General features: G+C 38.5%; 3 protein-coding genes across 3 annotated transcripts; all 3 read left to right on the top strand.

The window, feature by feature from the left end:
* The first annotated feature begins 412 nt into the window (after nucleotides 1–412).
* On the top strand, nucleotides 413–7,087 carry LOC135612373 (ras-related protein RABH1b). Its single transcript, XM_065108581.1, has 6 exons — nucleotides 413–670; nucleotides 2,713–2,783; nucleotides 4,094–4,182; nucleotides 5,502–5,613; nucleotides 6,089–6,179; nucleotides 6,700–7,087. Exons 1-6 carry the CDS (start codon nucleotides 554–556, stop codon nucleotides 6,844–6,846), a joined length of 627 nt encoding a protein of 208 aa, XP_064964653.1. The 5' UTR covers nucleotides 413–553; the 3' UTR covers nucleotides 6,847–7,087.
* A 1,003-nt stretch (nucleotides 7,088–8,090) lies between these two features.
* Nucleotides 8,091–10,264, top strand: LOC135583210 (probable purine permease 11). The gene is made up of 2 exons (XM_065108582.1): nucleotides 8,091–8,281; nucleotides 9,045–10,264. The coding sequence occupies exons 1-2, from the start codon at nucleotides 8,245–8,247 to the stop codon at nucleotides 10,130–10,132; spliced, it is 1,125 nt and encodes a 374-aa protein (XP_064964654.1). The 5' UTR covers nucleotides 8,091–8,244; the 3' UTR covers nucleotides 10,133–10,264.
* Nucleotides 10,265–14,917: 4,653 nt separating this feature from the next.
* On the top strand, nucleotides 14,918–19,108 carry LOC135586086 (VAN3-binding protein-like). The gene is made up of 10 exons (XM_065110351.1): nucleotides 14,918–15,035; nucleotides 15,810–15,873; nucleotides 16,278–16,362; nucleotides 16,527–16,706; nucleotides 17,066–17,176; nucleotides 17,251–17,319; nucleotides 17,388–17,790; nucleotides 17,931–18,041; nucleotides 18,147–18,251; nucleotides 18,479–19,108. The coding sequence occupies exons 1-10, from the start codon at nucleotides 14,918–14,920 to the stop codon at nucleotides 18,673–18,675; spliced, it is 1,443 nt and encodes a 480-aa protein (XP_064966423.1). The 3' UTR covers nucleotides 18,676–19,108.
* The last annotated feature ends 660 nt before the right edge of the window (nucleotides 19,109–19,768 follow it).

Below are 19,768 nucleotides of genomic sequence, written 5' to 3' on the forward strand. Positions count from 1 at the left end.
CAATGAATCACCTCTCCCAATGGATTCTCTATACTGGTTGATCACATCAACTCCTCTCCTCAGCAAAGAGGAGTCATCAAGAAGGATTTGAATCTTCAATAAGGAACCAATCGGATGACTCACCCTCTCTGTGTACCAACACTATCCTTGTTCAGACGGGATTGAAAGATTGCGCTGCGCTGTTTACAACTCACCTTGTAGATCAGAGGAGATGGGTCCCGCATTATAAAATTGAATCCTGTGATCTCGGCAGGCCGAGCCATAGCCACGTCTTGCAGCCGCTTTGAGAAGGGAAAGAAGCCTCGATCGCCTCTCTCCGCATCTTAAATTGGTCCAGCGGAGCACCAAACTCGACCTGCGACGCGTTTTGACCCGTTTCGCAGATCGCGGAGAAAACGGAAATAATAGAAGAAAAGGGTTCATTCGAGATCTCTCTCTCTCTCTCTCTCTCTCTCTCTCTCCGTCTTCCGCTCTTTTGAATTCCCAGGTCCCTTTAGATCGAACTCCTCGTCCTTGTTCCGTTCTTCGCGTTCGATCTCCCGGGAGGAACATCATGGCCCCAGTGTCGGCGCTCGCCAAGTACAAGCTAGTGTTCCTGGGGGATCAGTCCGTGGGGAAGACGAGCATCATCACCCGGTTCATGTACGACAAGTTCGACAACACCTATCAGGTCGATCTGTGTTATTATCGTTTTCCCTTTTCTTTTACAGATCCGAGATCAGGCTTTCGAATGTTTTCTCTTTCTAAATCCTGTTAATAGTCCATGCGTTGGATGCTGATATGCTTGATCAGGGTCTCGTCATTCGTGGCAATGTTGGACGCAGATCGAGCTATGCATTTCTTGATCTGAAATATTTGAATTACTTTTTATTCGAATTGTTCTATTACGACTAATTTGTCTTCAGATCTTGTAGATCTGTCGTGATCTAGATGGGTTGTAAATGCGGGGTGTTGCTCTTGAATCATCGTGTTGGGCATCTTCGGATGACATACAATTTTACTAAATTTTCTTGATGGTAAAGAACTGTAGGCTCAATGATTAGTAAAAGTTGTAGGAAAGCCAAATCTGATTTGATTCGATTACTCATTTCTGGATCTGGCATGCCAACAGAATTTGCCGTGATCATCTGCCAATGAACAGTAACTTCTTTTTTTTTGTTATATGGATAATTACACTGCATAGGAGATACAAGCTGCAATAGGATAGCGTTATATATGCCAACCACTTATTCTATTTAATGATCATAGAGCATCAAGTGTTTCCATTTAGGTGATAATTAAAATTGCAGATCATAGTTTCCAAAATCCTAAGGGACATAGAGGAAAAAGATTATATAAAGAATAGAAATGGCGAGGATAGAAGGATAAGAGGTACAAAGATTTGTGCGGTTTCCTGATTCCTTCACAAAATCAAACATGAAAATCAAAACCAATCTGCCGTGTATGTGTCATATACATTGGCGTAACCAACTCCGGTCTCTCTCAAACTAGGACTTTAATATATCCAAATATGGTAATAGACCTAGATGCAGCATCTGTTTGCTCCAAGTTGGTCTCCTTTTAGCACTGAACCTCTCATTTGCTGGTGCGGTGTCTTTCTGAATCAGTAACAGTTGACCAAGTTTTTTATGCAGCTTTTTTCTTTCAAGATTCTCCAGTTTAGTTTGTCTAGTTTTACTGCCACTAGCAGACAATACTAACTTATTAGCCATATTTTAGTTGAAACTTTTGTATCTGTAATTTTTTGGATCAAAATACATCCCTTGATGTGGAAAATTGAATAGGTTTAAAAGTGTTTGTGTTTATAAACTTTATACTATAGGTAAACTTTGATCCTAGGCAGGAGTAACATCTATCTTATTCTCTTAGTGAACTTTAGAATCAATTTTGTGGTTTTCGTCTTTTAGTTAACGTACCATCCCTATATATCTGTGGTGCAAGGATTCCTTCTCCTCTGGAAAGAATCAAGACAATCTAATCTATTATCCTTTATACTTTTATATTTTATTCCCTCTTAATGTACATTAGCCAGCACATTTAGTTCAACAGGTCGTGATGTATTGTGAGACAAAATTACTCTGAAAAACTTATTAATTATATTTTCTATTTAAATTCTCTATTACCTTTTGAAATGCTATCAATCATAAGATGTCTGTAGTTGTTCTATGGATTTTTATTGGCAATCATCTGTGTTTACAATAATTACTTAATTATTTAACCATTGGATTTGGTAACACAACGTAATAGCTCTAATTTGTAACTTTTTTATGTTAATTTTTGTGGAACTCACTGAAATATTTTATGGTTGCTTGCTTGCTGCAATTACTAAGTTCACACTGTCAATTTTATACAAATGTTACTAAATATATGAAATTTTGGATAGAAGATGCTGCTCAGTGTCCCGTGGACCATTTCAAAGCTTCAGAATAAGCATCTACTCTTAAATATAATAGCTGACTACAACTTTTGTTTGGAATTGTACTAATATAGCTAGTGCTTTTAGCAATGGTTAAATTGCCCAACATAGACATTTTTTGTTCTTTTTCTATAATTTTCTTATTCTATGGTAATTGGTAAACAGTGCTTTGATCATCACAACAGAGTAAGTGATATACCATATGTATTTTGCCCGTACAAGTTTAAGGTAGTATATATTCTTCTATTGATTACTTCTCTTGCCTGTCATTTCTAAAGTGTTAACATGATGCACAGGCTACAATTGGCATCGATTTTCTGTCAAAGACTATGTACCTTGAAGACCGAACAGTCAGACTGCAGCTATGGTAGAGTCATGGCTTCATCGCTCTTCATTTCAATTTATGATTTTCCCCATGTACAAATGCCTTTTACCGTTACAACACAGCAGTAAATAATAATAATTTTTTGCTTGTGATGCCTGTAATGATTCTCTCTTTACATACTCATTCTCTATCATTGTATGAAATTGTTATTTGGGGATGCATTCGTAAGACACAAAACAGCACCAAAATGGGTACTAACAAGAGATTATTCTTGACGTTTGTCACTTACAAGACTTTGATTGGAAATTATTTTTCTGAAAGCTGCCTTATTAACTTCAAATTTCAGTTGGCAGTTTTAACTGTGATGATGGGGATATTGGTATATTTAGCTCATTTGAGGGTTGGTAAATTTAAATTGCTGAAATTTTGAGCACTTGACACATCAAATAGCAACTGATCATCCAAAGATATTCCAAAATGGTATGATCTGATAATATTCTGTCTCATATTGGTTGAAAGACAATGATACAAATATCATGAGCTGACTTGACTGCCTAGATGAAAACAGAACTTCATTCTCATTTTAGTTGAGATCATTGTTTTGATTTTTTAAATTGTAGTACTTAAGAAATCTTTAGATTCTCCCATTTTCTGACACATCTATTTATTCTTATGAATTTTAATCCTACACAATGCAAAATCTTTTTACTATGGTTAAAACATTCTGTCTAGTATATGAGAAAGCTTGAAGTATGTTTAGCCAGATACCATGATGCATTAAGGTTTAAATTAGACCTCATAATAGAACACTTTTTGAGCAGCTATATTATTGCACATTTCATTCTCATTTAAATTTGTCCTAGATATTCATGCTTGTGGTCGAATATACCAGTAGTTCATGCATTTGGAGTCTATTTTTGCTTCTCAGCTACAGTATTGCTATCGTCTTCTTTACTTCATTTCACTACACAACCATCTCGACATGGGAGGCCTGGATATATGTTATATTATTTGTAAGTAGATTGTTCTACTTGTTTTTTGTTTCTCTCCAGTGAAATTAAACTGGCACTATGTATTTAGCTTTGAAGATATAGAACTCATAGCAAACATAAGCTTATATATCATCACAAATAAAAAATTGGAATTTGAAAGCCGAAGTCATTATGAACAGGTAAGAGAATAAAAAAATTATTCTAGTAGTAAATATATTATAATTATAGACTAGCATGGATCAATTGCAATCCATAGGGCATTTACAGGAAACTTGTGTCCTTATAAGTAATATTTCAGGATTTTTTTAATATATTGAAGAATCTTTTGAAAGTTTATTGCTGAATTCTAATCATTCTTAGGGACACAGCTGGGCAGGAGAGATTCAGGAGCCTAATCCCAAGTTACATACGGGACTCTTCGGTTGCAGTCATTGTATATGATGTTGCAAGTATGCTTTCTTGGTAAATCTTATTGGTTATTTGACAAGATGTCTGTGTATCTAGTTTATTATGCATTTATCGTGTTCAAAGGAATCAACCAATGATTTTCCTCCTATTTTCTTTCTGATTGCTAATGATTCTAGCATGTAGATATCTGTGGAGCATGGACACACCGATTTGGGTGGCGTATCTATGTCGGACACTAATATGTTGTCGACATAGCTGAATACATGTCTGACACGTCTTTTTTTAATTTATTTATTATAGTTTTCTAACACATGCATTGGAATAACTCTCTCATTCCTTGCCGCTCCCACATTCATATTTTATGCGGGCGACGGAGAAACTAGTGCGGAGGGGTCTTCAACAGAAGTGGGCCCACATGAGGCCCAGCTGATGGTTGAAGTCGAGTGGTGGATTCTTGGTGGCTTCCCCAGGGCAGCATGGTCCCACCATTCTTTTGTCAACATTTCTTCTCCCTTGTCTACATTTCTGCTCCCTTCTTGTGTCGCCAAGTGTGAGAAGGCTTGATTTGCTATATTGGTCTCAAGAAATGATGGGAATAGTAGTGTTTCATGTATGGTAGTACTATAATATCACATAACAATATTTACTGATGGTAAATTCATTACTTTATTGCCTTTTATTCTGATTAACTTGTCTTGTTAATTGACCATGTAACAAGAATAAAATAAATTATATGAACATATGTTGGAAATTTATTTAAAAAATATTAAATGTACTATGTGGAATTTAACTACTTGTACTATAAGCTATAATTTGGTGCAAGGCTCATGTGGAAATATTTTTTTGTTGAATCATTATTTGGTAGATTAACAACAAAGACTTGTATGGATTGTAATTTTATATACTGAAAAAATTGCTTGTATTTAATATATAATTTTATATGCTGTAGAATTCAAACACTGTATGTTCTATTTTTATTCAGTTGAATTTTTGTTTTGTTTTCTGACAAATTTAATTATATTGCAGTTGTACTATCTAAGTACATTTAAACTTTTATGATGATATTTATTTGTTCACATTGGTAAGTTTATAAAATTTAAGTATAAATACTATAAAACTCATGTTAATTCAATATTATATTATATATATAAATAAAATAAAAAATGCACGTGTCTTTGCCATGTCCGTGTCCTAATTTTTTTGAAAATGGTGTGTCATAGTGTCTATCTCCTGTGTCCTGTGTCCATGTTTCTTAGGGAGACATAGTCAAGATTCACATACTATACATATTCTTTTTCTTTAGATTATGTCATCCTGGTTGTAAGAACTATCATTTATTACTTTGTGATTTGTGTTGCAGGTCGGCAATCTTTCTTAAATACTTCAAAATGGATTGAAGAAGTTCGAACGGAGAGGGGAAGCGATGTCATCATTGTCGTTGTTGGGAATAAAACAGACCTGGTTGACAAAAGGTGACCAATGCCTTTGTATGCTTTATTTAATTTGGTGAATTTTAGACAAGGTGATTGCTTGGACAACAAAGTTAAAAGAAATGCAAAAATAATTTCCTCTTACCTTATTGTTTTATAAAAGTGTTCTGTAAGACTGTCGAATTTTCTTTAGTCTTAGCTCAAGAAACAGATTAAGAATAGACTGAAAATAAAGTAAAGATAATGGTAGCAATACTGAAGAACAAGATTGTATAAAGAGCATAACCATTTTGACATGGGAGGCCTGGATATTCTTAGAGAGCATAAATTCAATAAAAGCTGGGTTTTTCATAAATTTGTTTAACCACATAAAACAAGATTGCTATTTTAACTGTCTTTGCATCATTTTTTGTCAATTTTTTCTTCCTAGTTTTCCATGCTTGCCTGAGGGTTCTTTGATTTAATTTTTAAATATTGGTTGACATAATTGAGTTATATTTTTCATTTTATGGAATAGGCAAGTCTCTATAGAGGAAGGAGAAGCTAAAGCACAGGAACTTGGTGTCATGTTCATTGAGACAAGCGCAAAAGCTGGCTTCAATATAAAGGTTCACTTACACTCCAGCATTCCATATTTTGTTTTTATTTTGTCCAGAAAATAGAAACTTTTAAAATAGACAATACATCGTTGCATGCTCATGCTTTATCAATTGATAAAGAAAAGAGCCGCTTGACAAAGCAGAGCCCAAACAGCCTTCAGATGGATCAGCCATGCGGTTGAATTTTTTGCTTTCTTCATCTGGTAAAGATTGTTTTCTGAGGTGCAAAAAATCACTTCAGTGAAGGACCTTAAATGAGAATGATGAATTTTTGAAGAGAAATAAGATTTGAGCTTTTTGTTCCCAGCTGATTAAGGCCCTAATCAAGTCTGAGGTTGCTGAGGAAACACCAGGAAAATAAGGGGATATTTTAGTTGATATACAATGTGGTACTGAAACGATGTTTTGAATGTTTTTCCTATGGATTTCTCAACTCCATATTTCAGATTTTTAAGGATTAGTCCTCTCCACTTATCTCTGTGACATCCATTGCTTAAGTGACCACTGACTGCTTCCTTGGTCTTTTCAGGCTCTGTTTCGAAAGATTGCTGCTGCTCTCCCAGGGATGGAAAATCTTTCTTCAACTAGGCAGGAAGACATGGTCGATGTAAATCTGAAGGCCACAAATGCGAATTCATATCAGTCGCAGCAACAGTCTGGAGGTTGTAGCTGTTGAAGTTATCATATTTATAGAGGTGTTGTATTTACTCAGATTCCATCGACTTATAAAACTGCTTCAGCAAAATTAGGATGGGATGGTTTATGGTAGTTTTGCCTGCGCAAGTCTTCTGTTATTTCCTGGTGTGTGCTAAACATTATTTTCTGCATTTTCAGATTATTTTTTCTTGTTAGAGGGATCATGTATTCTTCAATTGCAGAGAGAGGTGGTAACACTAATAAATAATGTGTGTTTAACTTGGTCTTAGGAAATATAGTTAATAGAAAGTTATCAGTCATTTATTGATACACAAGTGGATCTGATTTTTATCGATAATTGATACGGTCCATGCATTGTGCTCGAGGTGTGGATCCAAATTTGGACGGAGGCATGACAAGCCTCGCTCATCAATTTAATTTGAATTATGCGTGCGCAATGGAACATGTGCAATTGTTTGAGTTCAGGCAATAATGCATTGGTTTATCATGGAGGTAACTTAGGAATCATGGTGAAATAACGAGGACTCGAAAGAGATATTAGGCCCATAATTTAACTTATCTGCCGTTAAGAGACATAGATTAACATTTATTTTTAGATCTATTCACTTAGGTACTTCTGAATGAGAAAGCGATAATAATAGGATAGATAATAAGATCCGAGGAAATATGACTGGAAATTATTGATTTTTATTGAATGTTTAATTACATTATCCTCTTGTACATTTTGGATCGTCATAGTATGTGGAAACATAACATAGATATTATTCCTAAATATTGATATAAAAATAATTTAATTTAATTACCAAGCACTATAAAAGATAGCATAAAAATAAATAAATAAATAACGTACGACAATAATATACAAACAAATATAAATCTATGTAAAATATAAACAGAAAAAAAAAATCAAAGTCACGTATTATGATCAACTATAATTTCGATTTTAATTTCAGAAATCATAAGGTCAACGTGTAAAAGGATTTATTCATTCCGATTCTAATCCTATTACAATTTTGAATTTTGTTATCGATTCCAATTCCAATAAGCGCCACGAGAGTATGATGAAAATAAAATGAATAAAAGTAAGATCCATGATTTATCTTTGCAATTTGTGCCAGCTAAGGCGCCTTATCGTAAGTTGCTTCCGTTAGTGTGCATGCTATATAATGCACCGATCTGCGCATCATGCACGCGTCTTTCGTGATCATGTCATGCTAACTACGAATATTTCTACGATCCCAGTGACATTAGTGGGGACAGAAATCGTAAATCAACAGACAAGGAAGTCGTAGGTTTCCTAATAGAGATTAGAGAGGCTCGGGAGAGTAGGGTTCTGTTGAACGAGGATGAGGAATATATAGAACTCCACCCGGCCCAAAATCCCTTCTCCTCTTCGCTTTTCTCCGTCTCCTCGAGCATGGACGAACTCGACAAGATGGAGCTTCACATGACAGGTCAGTTTCCTCCCTCCCGATGACCGCAATCTTCTCCATGATTCCTTCTCGATCTGATATTCTTTTCTTGTGCTACATTTACTTACATCTAGGGAAAAAAAAAGATCCGCAATCCTTTGCAGGGATTTATACGTTAAAGACCTTCCTTTTAGAATAATCGACCTTTTCTCCGTTGATTGGAGACGGAAGTCAGGGTTCGTGGTTACGATTCGCGATTGAATGAGTCAACCTTTAGGCACAAAGTTTCTTTTGCTTGTTTTCATCCTTTGACTTTTGGTAATTTACTTCGCGAGCCTTCCAAGCTCCGATTTTAGGTCGTAGAGACGACAAATGTGGGAACCGTCCCTTTAGGTTTTTGGGATTCAATTAGGATTGCGAGTGGGGCATATGTTGGTCTCTTCCGGATCATTTGAGCTTGGGATCTTCGTATGGCCGGATAATTCTAATTTAAGGGATTGATATTAGGAACAGTAGTCGGATGATTCTTGATTTACAACAAAAGAGCAGTGAAATTTTAGGCGCTTTGAGAAGTCTTCGAAGAAAACAACATTTATAGAGAAAGGAAGCACACTGATCAAACAAACTAAATGCTCTTCCTCAACTGACAGAAGTAATCAAACAGGATTTCCTTTTGGAAGTCTGTTGCTTTTGTTTTGAAATACTCTGCGTTTAGAATAAGCTGCTCCAAAGGATACCATGTTTATTGACAGTGTTAGTCACAATGAACTTGTCATACCTTAAGCTGATAACTTTCCAATTTCAGGGCCTTCAAAATCGGCAACTGAAGCTGATCGACCACCACCACCATCATCAAGGTTGAGAAGCTGGCAATGGTGGTTCATAGTGGCCCTTAACATCTTCTTCCTTCTTGCTGGCCAAACTGCTGCCACTCTTCTGGGGAGGTTTTATTATGACCAAGGCGGCAACAGCAAGTGGATGGCCACACTTGTCCAAACTGCAGGCTTTCCGATCCTCTGTCTTCCTCTATTCCTTTTTCCTTCTACCCACCCTCCCCCCGCTACTTCTATCATCCCTCACCCTTCACATGCTAAGATTGCCTTAGTATATGTTATTCTGGGCCTTATCATAGCTGCTGACAACTTAATGTATTCCTATGGTCTCCTGTACCTTCCTGTGTCAACATACTCCCTCGTTTGTGCCACTCAACTTGCCTTCAATGCTGTCTTCTCCTACTATCTGAATTCTCAAAAATTCACTGCTTTTATAATGAATTCTGTTGTTCTCTTGACATTCTCTGCTGCCCTACTTGGTTTTAATGAAAATTCAGAGAGCTCGGCAGATGTTTCCAAGGGGAAGTATGCAATCGGTTTCATATTGACATTAGGAGCATCAGCCACATACTCGCTCATCCTCTCTCTAATGCAGCTCACCTTTCAAAAGGTTATTCGGAAGGAGACTTTCTCAGCTGTGCTGGAAATGCAGATTTACACAGCATTTGTAGCCTCTTGTGCTGCTGTTGTTGGCTTATTGGCAAGTGGGGAGTGGAAGGATCTGAAGAGTGAGATGGAGGCATATGGAAAGGGGACAGTGTCATATGTGATGACTCTGGTTTGGACTGGTCTGTCCTGGCAGGTAGCCTCAGTCGGAGTTGTGGGCCTCATCTTTGTGGTGTCTTCTTTGTTCTCCAACGTGATAAGCACTTTAGCACTGCCTGTTGTGCCCGTATTTGCTGTCATCTTCTTTCATGACAAGATGAATGGTGTCAAGATTGTTGCTATGCTAATTGCAATTTGGGGTTTTGCTTCTTACCTCTACCAGCACTATCTTGATGATTCGAAAGCTAAGAAGGCTGTAGGTCATACCGAGTATGTCTCTGCTCATGGGTCTTGACAGTTGTTGCTCAGGTTTTAATCTGAATAACTTGAAGGCTTGGACCTTAGTATAGCTAGAGCTGTATCGTATGATGGGCTTCATCTAAATATTTCTCTCTAAAAGGTAACACTCAATTTTTCCTGGGTTTCATATTGCAACCTGTGATGCAAATTTCTGTTATTATATGTGCTGATTTCTTGTTATTTCTTAACTTCCGGAACACTTCTTTGCTCTTTGATTGAGTTAAGGCCCAAAGCGGGTGATTGCAGATAAGTGGCTTAGTTTTATATCACTTGATCTTAACTGCTTTTGGTAATTGAAACAGTTTCTTTTTTATAATTCTGTGACATTAATCATCGACAACTTTTCTTCAGGGTTATAAACTTATTTTTGTTGTGAATATCTCCCCACATCATTGTAGATGTACTCATTATAAATCATTTGTAATGCAACAAAATTAAACAAGTTAGATTTTTATAATCACCTCAAAGCAATGCGATAGCTTCCATTGTTTTTCTGAATCTGGTTTCACTAGATTAAACTGAGGCCAATCTTAAAGTTTGACCATGGTTATAGAGTATGAAACATAATGAATGCTGGTGTTCTTGATGAGAACTTTAAGATGTTCAGTGATAAAAGGCCATGAATTAGTGCTGTGAAACTTTGTGCAAAAAATATAACAAATCATTGAAGTATGTTAGGGTTTAAACAGAGTCATATTTGGTTTAGGTCGGATGAGATTAGTCTTTACATTAAGTTAATTTGATTCATTGGGCCCCGAATTAGTTTTTTCTTGTTTCCAGAGTATTTGATTGATTTTTGTTACATTTAGGTAATTTTGTGAGTGTTAAAAAGCGCTAATGATTTCGTTAGCTCCGTTGATGGGGCATTTAAATAAATTTGATTTTTTTTCAATGTGAATAATTCTAACACAATAATTATTAGTACAAAGCAGATTAAGCTCCTTTTAGAACCAAAACACATACATTAATATTTGGTCGTATAAGCAGAGGTATCATTGACTTCAAATGGAATTATTACTTTATGGTGGTCTGAAGATATCTCATCCCTCCCCCAATCCTTCTTAAAAGTTTTTGTTTTCTGATTTGGTTTCTCCTTTCTGCTCCTTTTTCCTTATATTTGGTGCTCTCATTTAATAAGTTGACATGAACGTGATTCTTACTAGCTCTTAGAAGAAGAATCAATAGAAAACCTGCAATTAATCGATGACATTAAGCAAATAAAGCAAAGATATATAAAGGAAAATATAACTTATTTTGATGGATCAAATAAATCATTTTGATTAGTTGTGCAATAGATATATCTGCTTATGTGAACGAGAGAAGCAAACTATGTTTACAAATTGATCATTTTGATTGGATAAGACATGATTATTATTTTTACTTCAGATTGTTCTTAGATTGAGATTGTTCAATCTTGATTTAACTGAAGGATCAAAATCCTAATGCAAGCAGGACCATTAAAAACTGAAATAGAATTGGACTGGAGAAGTTGAATTTAACCCAATCAAATTGCAATATAAATCACTCAGATTCTCTTTTTTTGTTTTTGTGTCTTGCAATGATTGGGATAAGACACCTTTTTTATACATATCTCCCATGTATTATCACAAGGAAATACAAGATTAATTGGCATGCAAAAGTATTAGTTGTTTCTGAACTTTGCATTACTGTTGCAGTTAACCACAACTTTTCCAGCTTTGTCTAATGAGTTCAAACAATCGTATCAAATTTTCTTCTCAAACACCTATAATATTGATTGACACGAGCAAATTAATATGCGGGGGTTCATGTGTGAGATCATAATAATACGAATAAGAACGATAATGAGTAGGGCACTCGTAAATTTTATCCTAATTATATTTTTAGTTCGGCTAACTATCAAGATGCATATTCCATATTTAATTTGATGTCTTGGTAGTTTCAGGTTTGTTCTTGTAGGGTGTGTGTGATCGTTTAGATAATTATTTAAATAAATTATTTAGATAATCATTTTGAATGATTTCTGAATGTGCGATACAAAATATCAATCATCTTAATATCCTAGAGGTATTTTGGTGGCATAAGATTGAATAACATTTAAGATAATATCTAGGATTGATTCAGTGTCTTATTTTATTATGAAGTTGATCATTATATTTTATCCAGCTTTTACGAAAATATCTTCTAGGATCTTAAACTAAATATTTTTCAATTCATCTTTTTTTATAAAGATTATTAGAGGATCATAAGAAATCGCAAGGGTGATATATGATTTAGGAAAATCCAATTAATTCGATGATAGATATTATCCTAATCATAATTTTTTACTTCTAAATTTAACTAATTATTATTATTTCACATGATCCAACCATAATTCTCGGTCTAATCTCTTTCTCAGACACAATTAATTGGTGTTGTTATCAAAATAAAATTCATTTTTCTTCAACCACAAAATTTGCATTTAGTAATTCAAGATTACAGAAAAACGTGTAGTTAAATAAGAAAAGATAAAAGCAATTCATCAAAATTCGAGTTTACTTTTTACTTTGTGGAAACAGAGGTAGAAGACTTTTCTTTTTAGTAAATATGGACAATATCGATTTTTTTATATTTTAAGTTCGACATTAATAATGGCACAGCGTGTAAAAATGCGATAAGTGGGGGCGTAAAGCCGTCAACGGAACATGTCGTGTTCCGCCAGCCTTCCCGACCGGTCGGGGAACAGCAACGGCCCTCCGGTCGTCGCCCGCCGGCGGTGGTACGGGCCAAGCGCCGCTCCCGGTTTCTCGCTGGGGAATCCCAGCTCCGTCACCCTGGATCGCCACCGGCTGTGGCTCGCGGTCACCAGCGGGCTGAAGCACACGGCGAACCCCGCGAGGCCGCCGCCCTGATGGTTGTGATGGTGGCGGTTCTCCATCGTCGCCCGCCTCACAGAGGACGGCTCCGGCCACCCGCCTCCGCTGCCCTCCGGCTCCGCGGCGATCTTCTTCCTCCGGCTGCCACCAAGGAGCTCCATCAGGCAGGATCTCGACCGCCGCGGCTTCTCATACCTGTCACCGGATCCGTGGCTGCAAAAGATCGTCGAGAGAATGGAGGACCGCCGGGATCCAACAGCGACACGGGAGGCGGAGCGGGGTAATTGGAGGGACAGAGCCGAAGGCGGCTGGGGAAAAGGTTTCCTCCTTTGCTGCTCCGGCGAGTGCGCTTCCGAGGCGCCGGTTGCCGTGAGGGCGAGAAGGCGCTCGCGGAGGCAGGCGGCGCAGACGCCGACCCCGCCCTCGAGGGGGTGCCGCGTGCACTTCATCTCCGCCTCGTCTTCTCCGTTGCAGAAGAAGAAGAACGAGAACCGATCAAAAAGGGACCTTTTTTGGGGTAATTAAGTCTATTTTTATGGTTGATAGTACTAAGTTCTCATGACGATGACATGTGACAGAAGGTGCTCAGGCAGAAGATTTCTCGGGAGAATTCCGAATACGAAGACAACAACAATAAAAGAAGATCTGAAAGCTAAATTTAGATGAACAATCGATGGACTTGGATTGTCTGTCGTACGCGTTCTCGTGTGTGGTTGATGCAACTCCTCCTCCCATGCAATGCATTTACGTTCGTGGCTTAATGTTGATGCTAAATATCAAAAACAATAATATGAAACCTGACCAAATATATTTCAGATGGAGAACTGATGATATTTGTGGATCGAGATGACTATCATTTTTCATTTGAGAACAATCTTGTTATTGAAGGCACAATACAATATTTTAGAGGATTAAGATTCATTTTAATCCCTGTAATTATAATTTTAGTCATGAATGATTTATTCATATTTAAAATAATTTTTATATTTTAAAAATTTTAATATATAAACTTTGTTCATTAAATCAATTATCTGTATAAATGATTTATAAGAGGACGTATGGGCTAGTCCCCATCAATTATCGATCCCCCTCCCCTCCATCGAAGGCTCATATAAAAGTCGATTCCTAGGGCCTGAACAAGGGATCAGACTCGAAGCATCTATCTACTCCATTAAGACTAATTTTATCATCAGAGGGGTCGAGTCGAAACATTTATCTATTCTATTAAGACTAATTTTACCATTAGAGGGGGCGAGTCAAAAAATTTTATTTGAACGTCGATATTTATGCAGAAAACTTAAGGAGTCCAAGGCCCACTTTAGCTTAGCCCCAAAACCTCGAAAAGGTCGAAGCCAACCTCGATCTGACTCAGAATTGCCTCGGGCACTCAACACCCACCTTAGAATCACCCTCGGATGGACCCTCCTCGACTCCAATCGCCACACTCAATCATCACACGGGCTACCCAAACAACTCTAACCAAAATCGATTAAGTTTTTCATTGCACGACAAGCTTGATTGGTTTATTTTATTTTATTTTTATAATAATCGTAAGCTTAGTTGATTTTACTTGACACCTTTATGGTATTCGTACGTAAAGGATAAATATTGAAGGTCTACTACAGACAAAAAGGTTAATGAATAAGCAAACACACTAACACGATATCATCATCCTCCTCGATGTGTCACTTTGGGATTCCACGAGTATAAACAACCGAAATGGACACACTTCGCTGATGCATTGCGCATGGGTGCTCGCGTACGATTGGTAGCCAGGCAAAACCAAGCTATGAGATGAGGCTCCGCGCTCGCGTTTCTAGTTTCGATCGGTCAAGAATATTTGAGTAGGGAGAGGAGAAGCTTAATTTGTGCGTATGGGGTCTCGCTCTTCCGGTTTGGTTTGATTCGATGAAAGAAAGTGGCAGCGACGCCGGCTTCGATGACGGATGGAGAAGACGTGGAGTCCATGCAAGAGCTTCTTGCATGCCTCCAAAGCCGACGACGTGTTCGGCCGACTCGCAGCAGAAGGCGTGGTCAACGCCGTCGCCCGAGTCTTCGTCGGTCGTGCTGATTTCAGGATTAGATACATGGGACTCGAATGAATATATTCGAGGACTGTTTCTTATTTGATGAGTGGATATTCCACAGAAGAAGAAGAAGAAGAAGAAGAGACATAGGACTGCTAATGCGGCGTCATTGGTTATCTTCCTCGGGGATCGCTAATGAACACATGGGTCTGGCTCTGATTACTGGGATGCTTAGGGTCAATCCATATGCTTTAAGCTTTAAATTACTTCCATCACGGAGAGTTGGCACCAGTTAGAACTCAGCAGCACGTCCCAATCTTCGCCAGATTGCCATCATCCTTCATGTGATGTGATATCTGCCAACGTACTGCACTGCGACTAAACAATGCTAACCGAGATGGATCCCAGTTAATCCATGCTTCTAATCCAAGACGCAGGCTACTGTTCTTTTTTGTCCCTAACTAAGTTAGGAATCAAAATGCCTCGTCAAAACCTATTTCTTTGAGCAAGTTCACGTTGTTTATGGCCATTCATCAGTGGGTTCATAGTTTGAAGCTTAGAACGTGTGAGTGGTGTGCAAGTCAAGGTGATAATGGCGGGGCTACTTGCAGCGTGTGACAAAGATGGGAACAGCTGTTTTATGGAGAGGATTTGGGCATTCCCGAGAAGCTTAGCGAGAAGATGGCTTAGTTTAATGAAGCTAATCACTCTACGTGGCATACTAGTCATATTAAAATACTCGAGTCATGCCGGAACATCGAAGCTTGCGCTTTCCTTCCTTCTTTTAGAATTGCATTATAACACCTCTCAGGATGCACGCGTCAGGCAAAGAAATCGTTTGCCATCCACGCCAAGAAGAAGGCCTTCTACTTCGAGTAAGTTCATCTTCCTGCTAGGAAGAGAACGAATCCAATGGATTGTTCCTTGCCATTTTTAGCTGGGCATGTCAACACCTTCCCTTTCGAGGGAATCACGGGGTGGTGGTGGTCTCAGTGAGGATAAAGCGGCCGCTGCTCAGGCTGAGCTTTCCCCCTTTATGTCTTCTCATAGCTTTTCTTGTGGCTTTTTGGCCGCTGTTGTGCTTGGTTTTTGTGGTCTCGGTGTTCATTAGGATTCCCCCTCAAAGCAGCAGCAGCAGTAGGCTTTTCACTGGATGGCTGTGTTGATGATAGTGGCATCACTTGATCTTCTTCCTCTTCTTCTTTCTGGAATGTTAGTTCAGTATAATATAAGACTCTTTGCCATGGTTTTCAGCTTCGTGGCTTTGCTCATTGAACAGATTCAAGTGTTTCAACATGGAGGAATCCAGAAAGCATGCAAACCATGGAGCAGCCTTGTTCTCGAGACAGTCACTCTCCTACAAGGTGCTACTATCCACTTGGCTCTTTCAGTTCATCCCATTAAAAGACTCCATCTAAATTCATGTGATCTGCTTTGGGAATCATGATGCAGTGGATGGAGTCATAAACTTCATTGAGATCCAGTGCTGATCATCTATGTAAGAACATGGTCTTTCTACATATTGCAGGATGAGAGAATGCAGACAAAAAGTCAAAATAGAGGTATTGAGTTGTGCAAAGGGCAGACACAGTTATCAACATACCATTATCCTTTGGAGGTCCCTAAGAGTCCTCATCAGGCTTTGGAGTTCCTCTCCAGAACATGGAGCCCATCTTCCTCTGACTTCTTTCAAATACTCTCACCCAGTGTGAGTAAACAGGCACCAATCTACAGTCAAGTCTGTTGTCTTCTCATCACTAGAAATCCCAGTGTCCAATGTAACTCAAGATAACCGAGGAGGTGGCCAAGAAGTGGTGCCAAGGGATCATGGAAGAAAACCCATTAGTTTTAGCAACTTGCAGTGATATCTTCCAAATAGTAGTACCCAGTTGCATTTAATTGAATTGTTTTCGATCCTCTAGGAATACTGTCAATGCTGTGGAAGGCAGTGATCCATTCATGTTGTTCACACAACCACCACAATATTATCTATTAACATTTAGCAGATGATGCAACAAGTTTTCATGTGTTTGTGAGTTTAATGATCATGTCATTCATATGATGCAGAACCTATTACCAAGCATCAAGGACAGGAGTGCAGAGGTAGATGAGCATGAAGTAGAGAAGAACCGTACCGATTTCGCCGGAGATGCCGAAACAAGAATGGATCAAATCTTGGTATGTGTCATCTGTCTGCCTTTTGATGCAGCCAACCTCGATTGAAGGCTCTGTTCTTTGCATGATCCTTGCAGACATTGCTCTCGAGTGGAAAATTGGCACAATCTGCACCTCAGAAGCACAAGTCTTTACATGGTGGCTGGGTAAGTCATTCTGAAGCAAAGACATCATGAACTTGCAGCTCATGTTCATCTTAACTCGAAATCCACAGATAGATGTAGGCCAGATGAAGGCATGGCTGGGAGGGGAAATCCTTAGCAGCTTTTCCAAAGGATGCAGAAAGAGGAGGAAGGAAGAACTGCGACTCCACACAGCTCAAGTCCATGCAGCCCTCTCTGTGGCAAGGCTGGCTGCGGCCATTGCAGGCATTGTAGGAAACTGTTACTTGGAACCGGTCAACTCGAAAGCCATGAGCTTAGATCACCAAGGAGGGGAGCTGGACAACAGGATGAACACGGTGGTAGCCTCTGCTGCGGCCTTGGTCGCGACAGTGTGCGCCGAAGCTGCTGAGTCTGTGGGCGCAAACAGAATGCAGGTTGCATCTGCCATTAGAACAGGCCTTGCAACCCAGAGTTCAGCTGATCTAGTGACTCTCACTGCAACTGCTGCAACATGTAATGCACTGCGATTCTCAGTTCGTAGAACAGTTCTTCCATCTACTAAAAGATGATGACAGAATTCTATCTACAGTCTTCCAAATCTTTGTTCTTTGCACATCAAATAAAGAATGCACCCTTTGTGGTAATTGCTACAGGTTTGAGAGGAGCTGCGACGCTTGAGCTGAGAGCAGCAGCTTGCAGACAGATTTCAGAGGACCAGAGTACACTGGCAAGAGGTGCTGAACTCCCCATTCAAACACCTGATGGTAATATCCTCTTAAATCTCATAAACTCTATTGCACAGATGCGAGTTTTCTGGCTGCTGTTGATCCATTAATGTACTACAACAACGATGTAATACATGCATGCAGGGAAGATTCAACTCAGAATGGTGAGGATTTATGTCAAGCATGATAGGCTTGCACTGAGGTTGGTAAAGAAGCATATCCGAGGAGTGATTAGCACCTACAAAGAATGTAAGACCATGTACTTACTTGATTTGCAAATGGAATTCCATTGGAGTTTTGAACTAGTTGGTTAAAGTAATCTGCAATCAACCCTCTAAGTTTAATGTGAGCTTAAAATAATATGCTACCAGAAGATACTGTGACTGAGATTGCATTACTATCTTTCATATGGTTCTTGATGCAAATCTTTGTCAAGATTGGCATTGTTAACTTAGTTTCTAAAATTTACTTCTCAGTTAGGGTTTTTGATGCAATGGAGGATCCAAAAGAAGGTGGCTTCTCCAAGAATGGTCATAGCTGCTACTTGATAACACTCGCAACCACTGGGGGAACCATTCAGCTGCTGTTTGAGGACCACAAGCGATACATAATGTGGAAGTCCAGTATCTCTCACCTCTTATGTGACTATTTAGAAACCACAACAAGATTTTGAATCATCTGCATGCCAAAGTGCCTCCAGGGTTCTTGCTTTTCCATGATGAACAGAGACATGTAGTAATATGTTTTTCTTTATTTAGCTTTTATGCCAATTCCTGATGAAGCCACCTTCTATGAAAAAGGTAGCATCCTTTACACATGCTCTTTTTTTTTTTTTGCAAAGGGTAAGAGGCAAAGGTGAGATTCGATCCTACGATAAACTATCAAGGTCTGCTAATTAAGCTAGCTGCTACCTTAAAAATGTATGAGTTGAGATTTCAAACTCCCAACCTTTGGTAAGAGTATGATATACCACCATCAAACCAATGTTTAAGATATCATATAAGCTCTTATTATACATCCTTTGATGCAACTTCTAAATCTTTGAGAAAGTTTCAAAGGAATAGATTGCATGAAACTGTAAGTTGCCATCTATGTGCTTCATTAGCTAACCAATTTGCAGCAGCATTAATTGATTGATTGATATTTGTTTGAAGTCTGTTTTGAAACCAATTGTCATAATTCGGTTCGACATATCTATAAACCTAATACAAAATTCCAAATCTTCTTTGTACAAAATATCTGAACCCTAACTATAAAGATATCAAATTTAATGTTATCTTTTGTCTAGAACTCTTTCCATTGTAAATTTGACAGGGTCCATAGTCAATGACTTTCCTTCATTCGTTGATGCAGAATGTACACTATAAGTCAGAATAGAAGTTTCATGTAAGACTGGTACCTTGTGACGCTTCTAGTTTCCATATCCCATCCATGTCTTGTGCCTCCACTGTTGCTCAGGAGCTGGGTGTATTCCTGCCTAAATCTCCTGACAACATGAACTCAGAACCCAAGACCAAGTTGAACTCTAAAAGCCTGCACTCATGCTTATTCTTATATGCTTAGCATCACAACACAGGTCACAAGATACAGAAACAGGTGGCGTGTTCCCTGGTATGACCTTTAAGATGTGCTTCCTCCTTCTTGCCCCATCTGTGAGATCAAGATTTCTCATGCGATCCGAATCACAAGCGGGGAGGTACAAAAGCACTAAGCCTTTCTCCACCACTTTCTGCTTACACCAGGGACTGAGTTCCTTCTGCTGAGTC

The sequence above is a fragment of the Musa acuminata genome, chromosome BXJ2-5 (genome assembly GCF_036884655.1).
Source record: "Musa acuminata AAA Group cultivar baxijiao chromosome BXJ2-5, Cavendish_Baxijiao_AAA, whole genome shotgun sequence".
Lineage (NCBI taxonomy): Eukaryota > Viridiplantae > Streptophyta > Magnoliopsida > Zingiberales > Musaceae > Musa > Musa acuminata.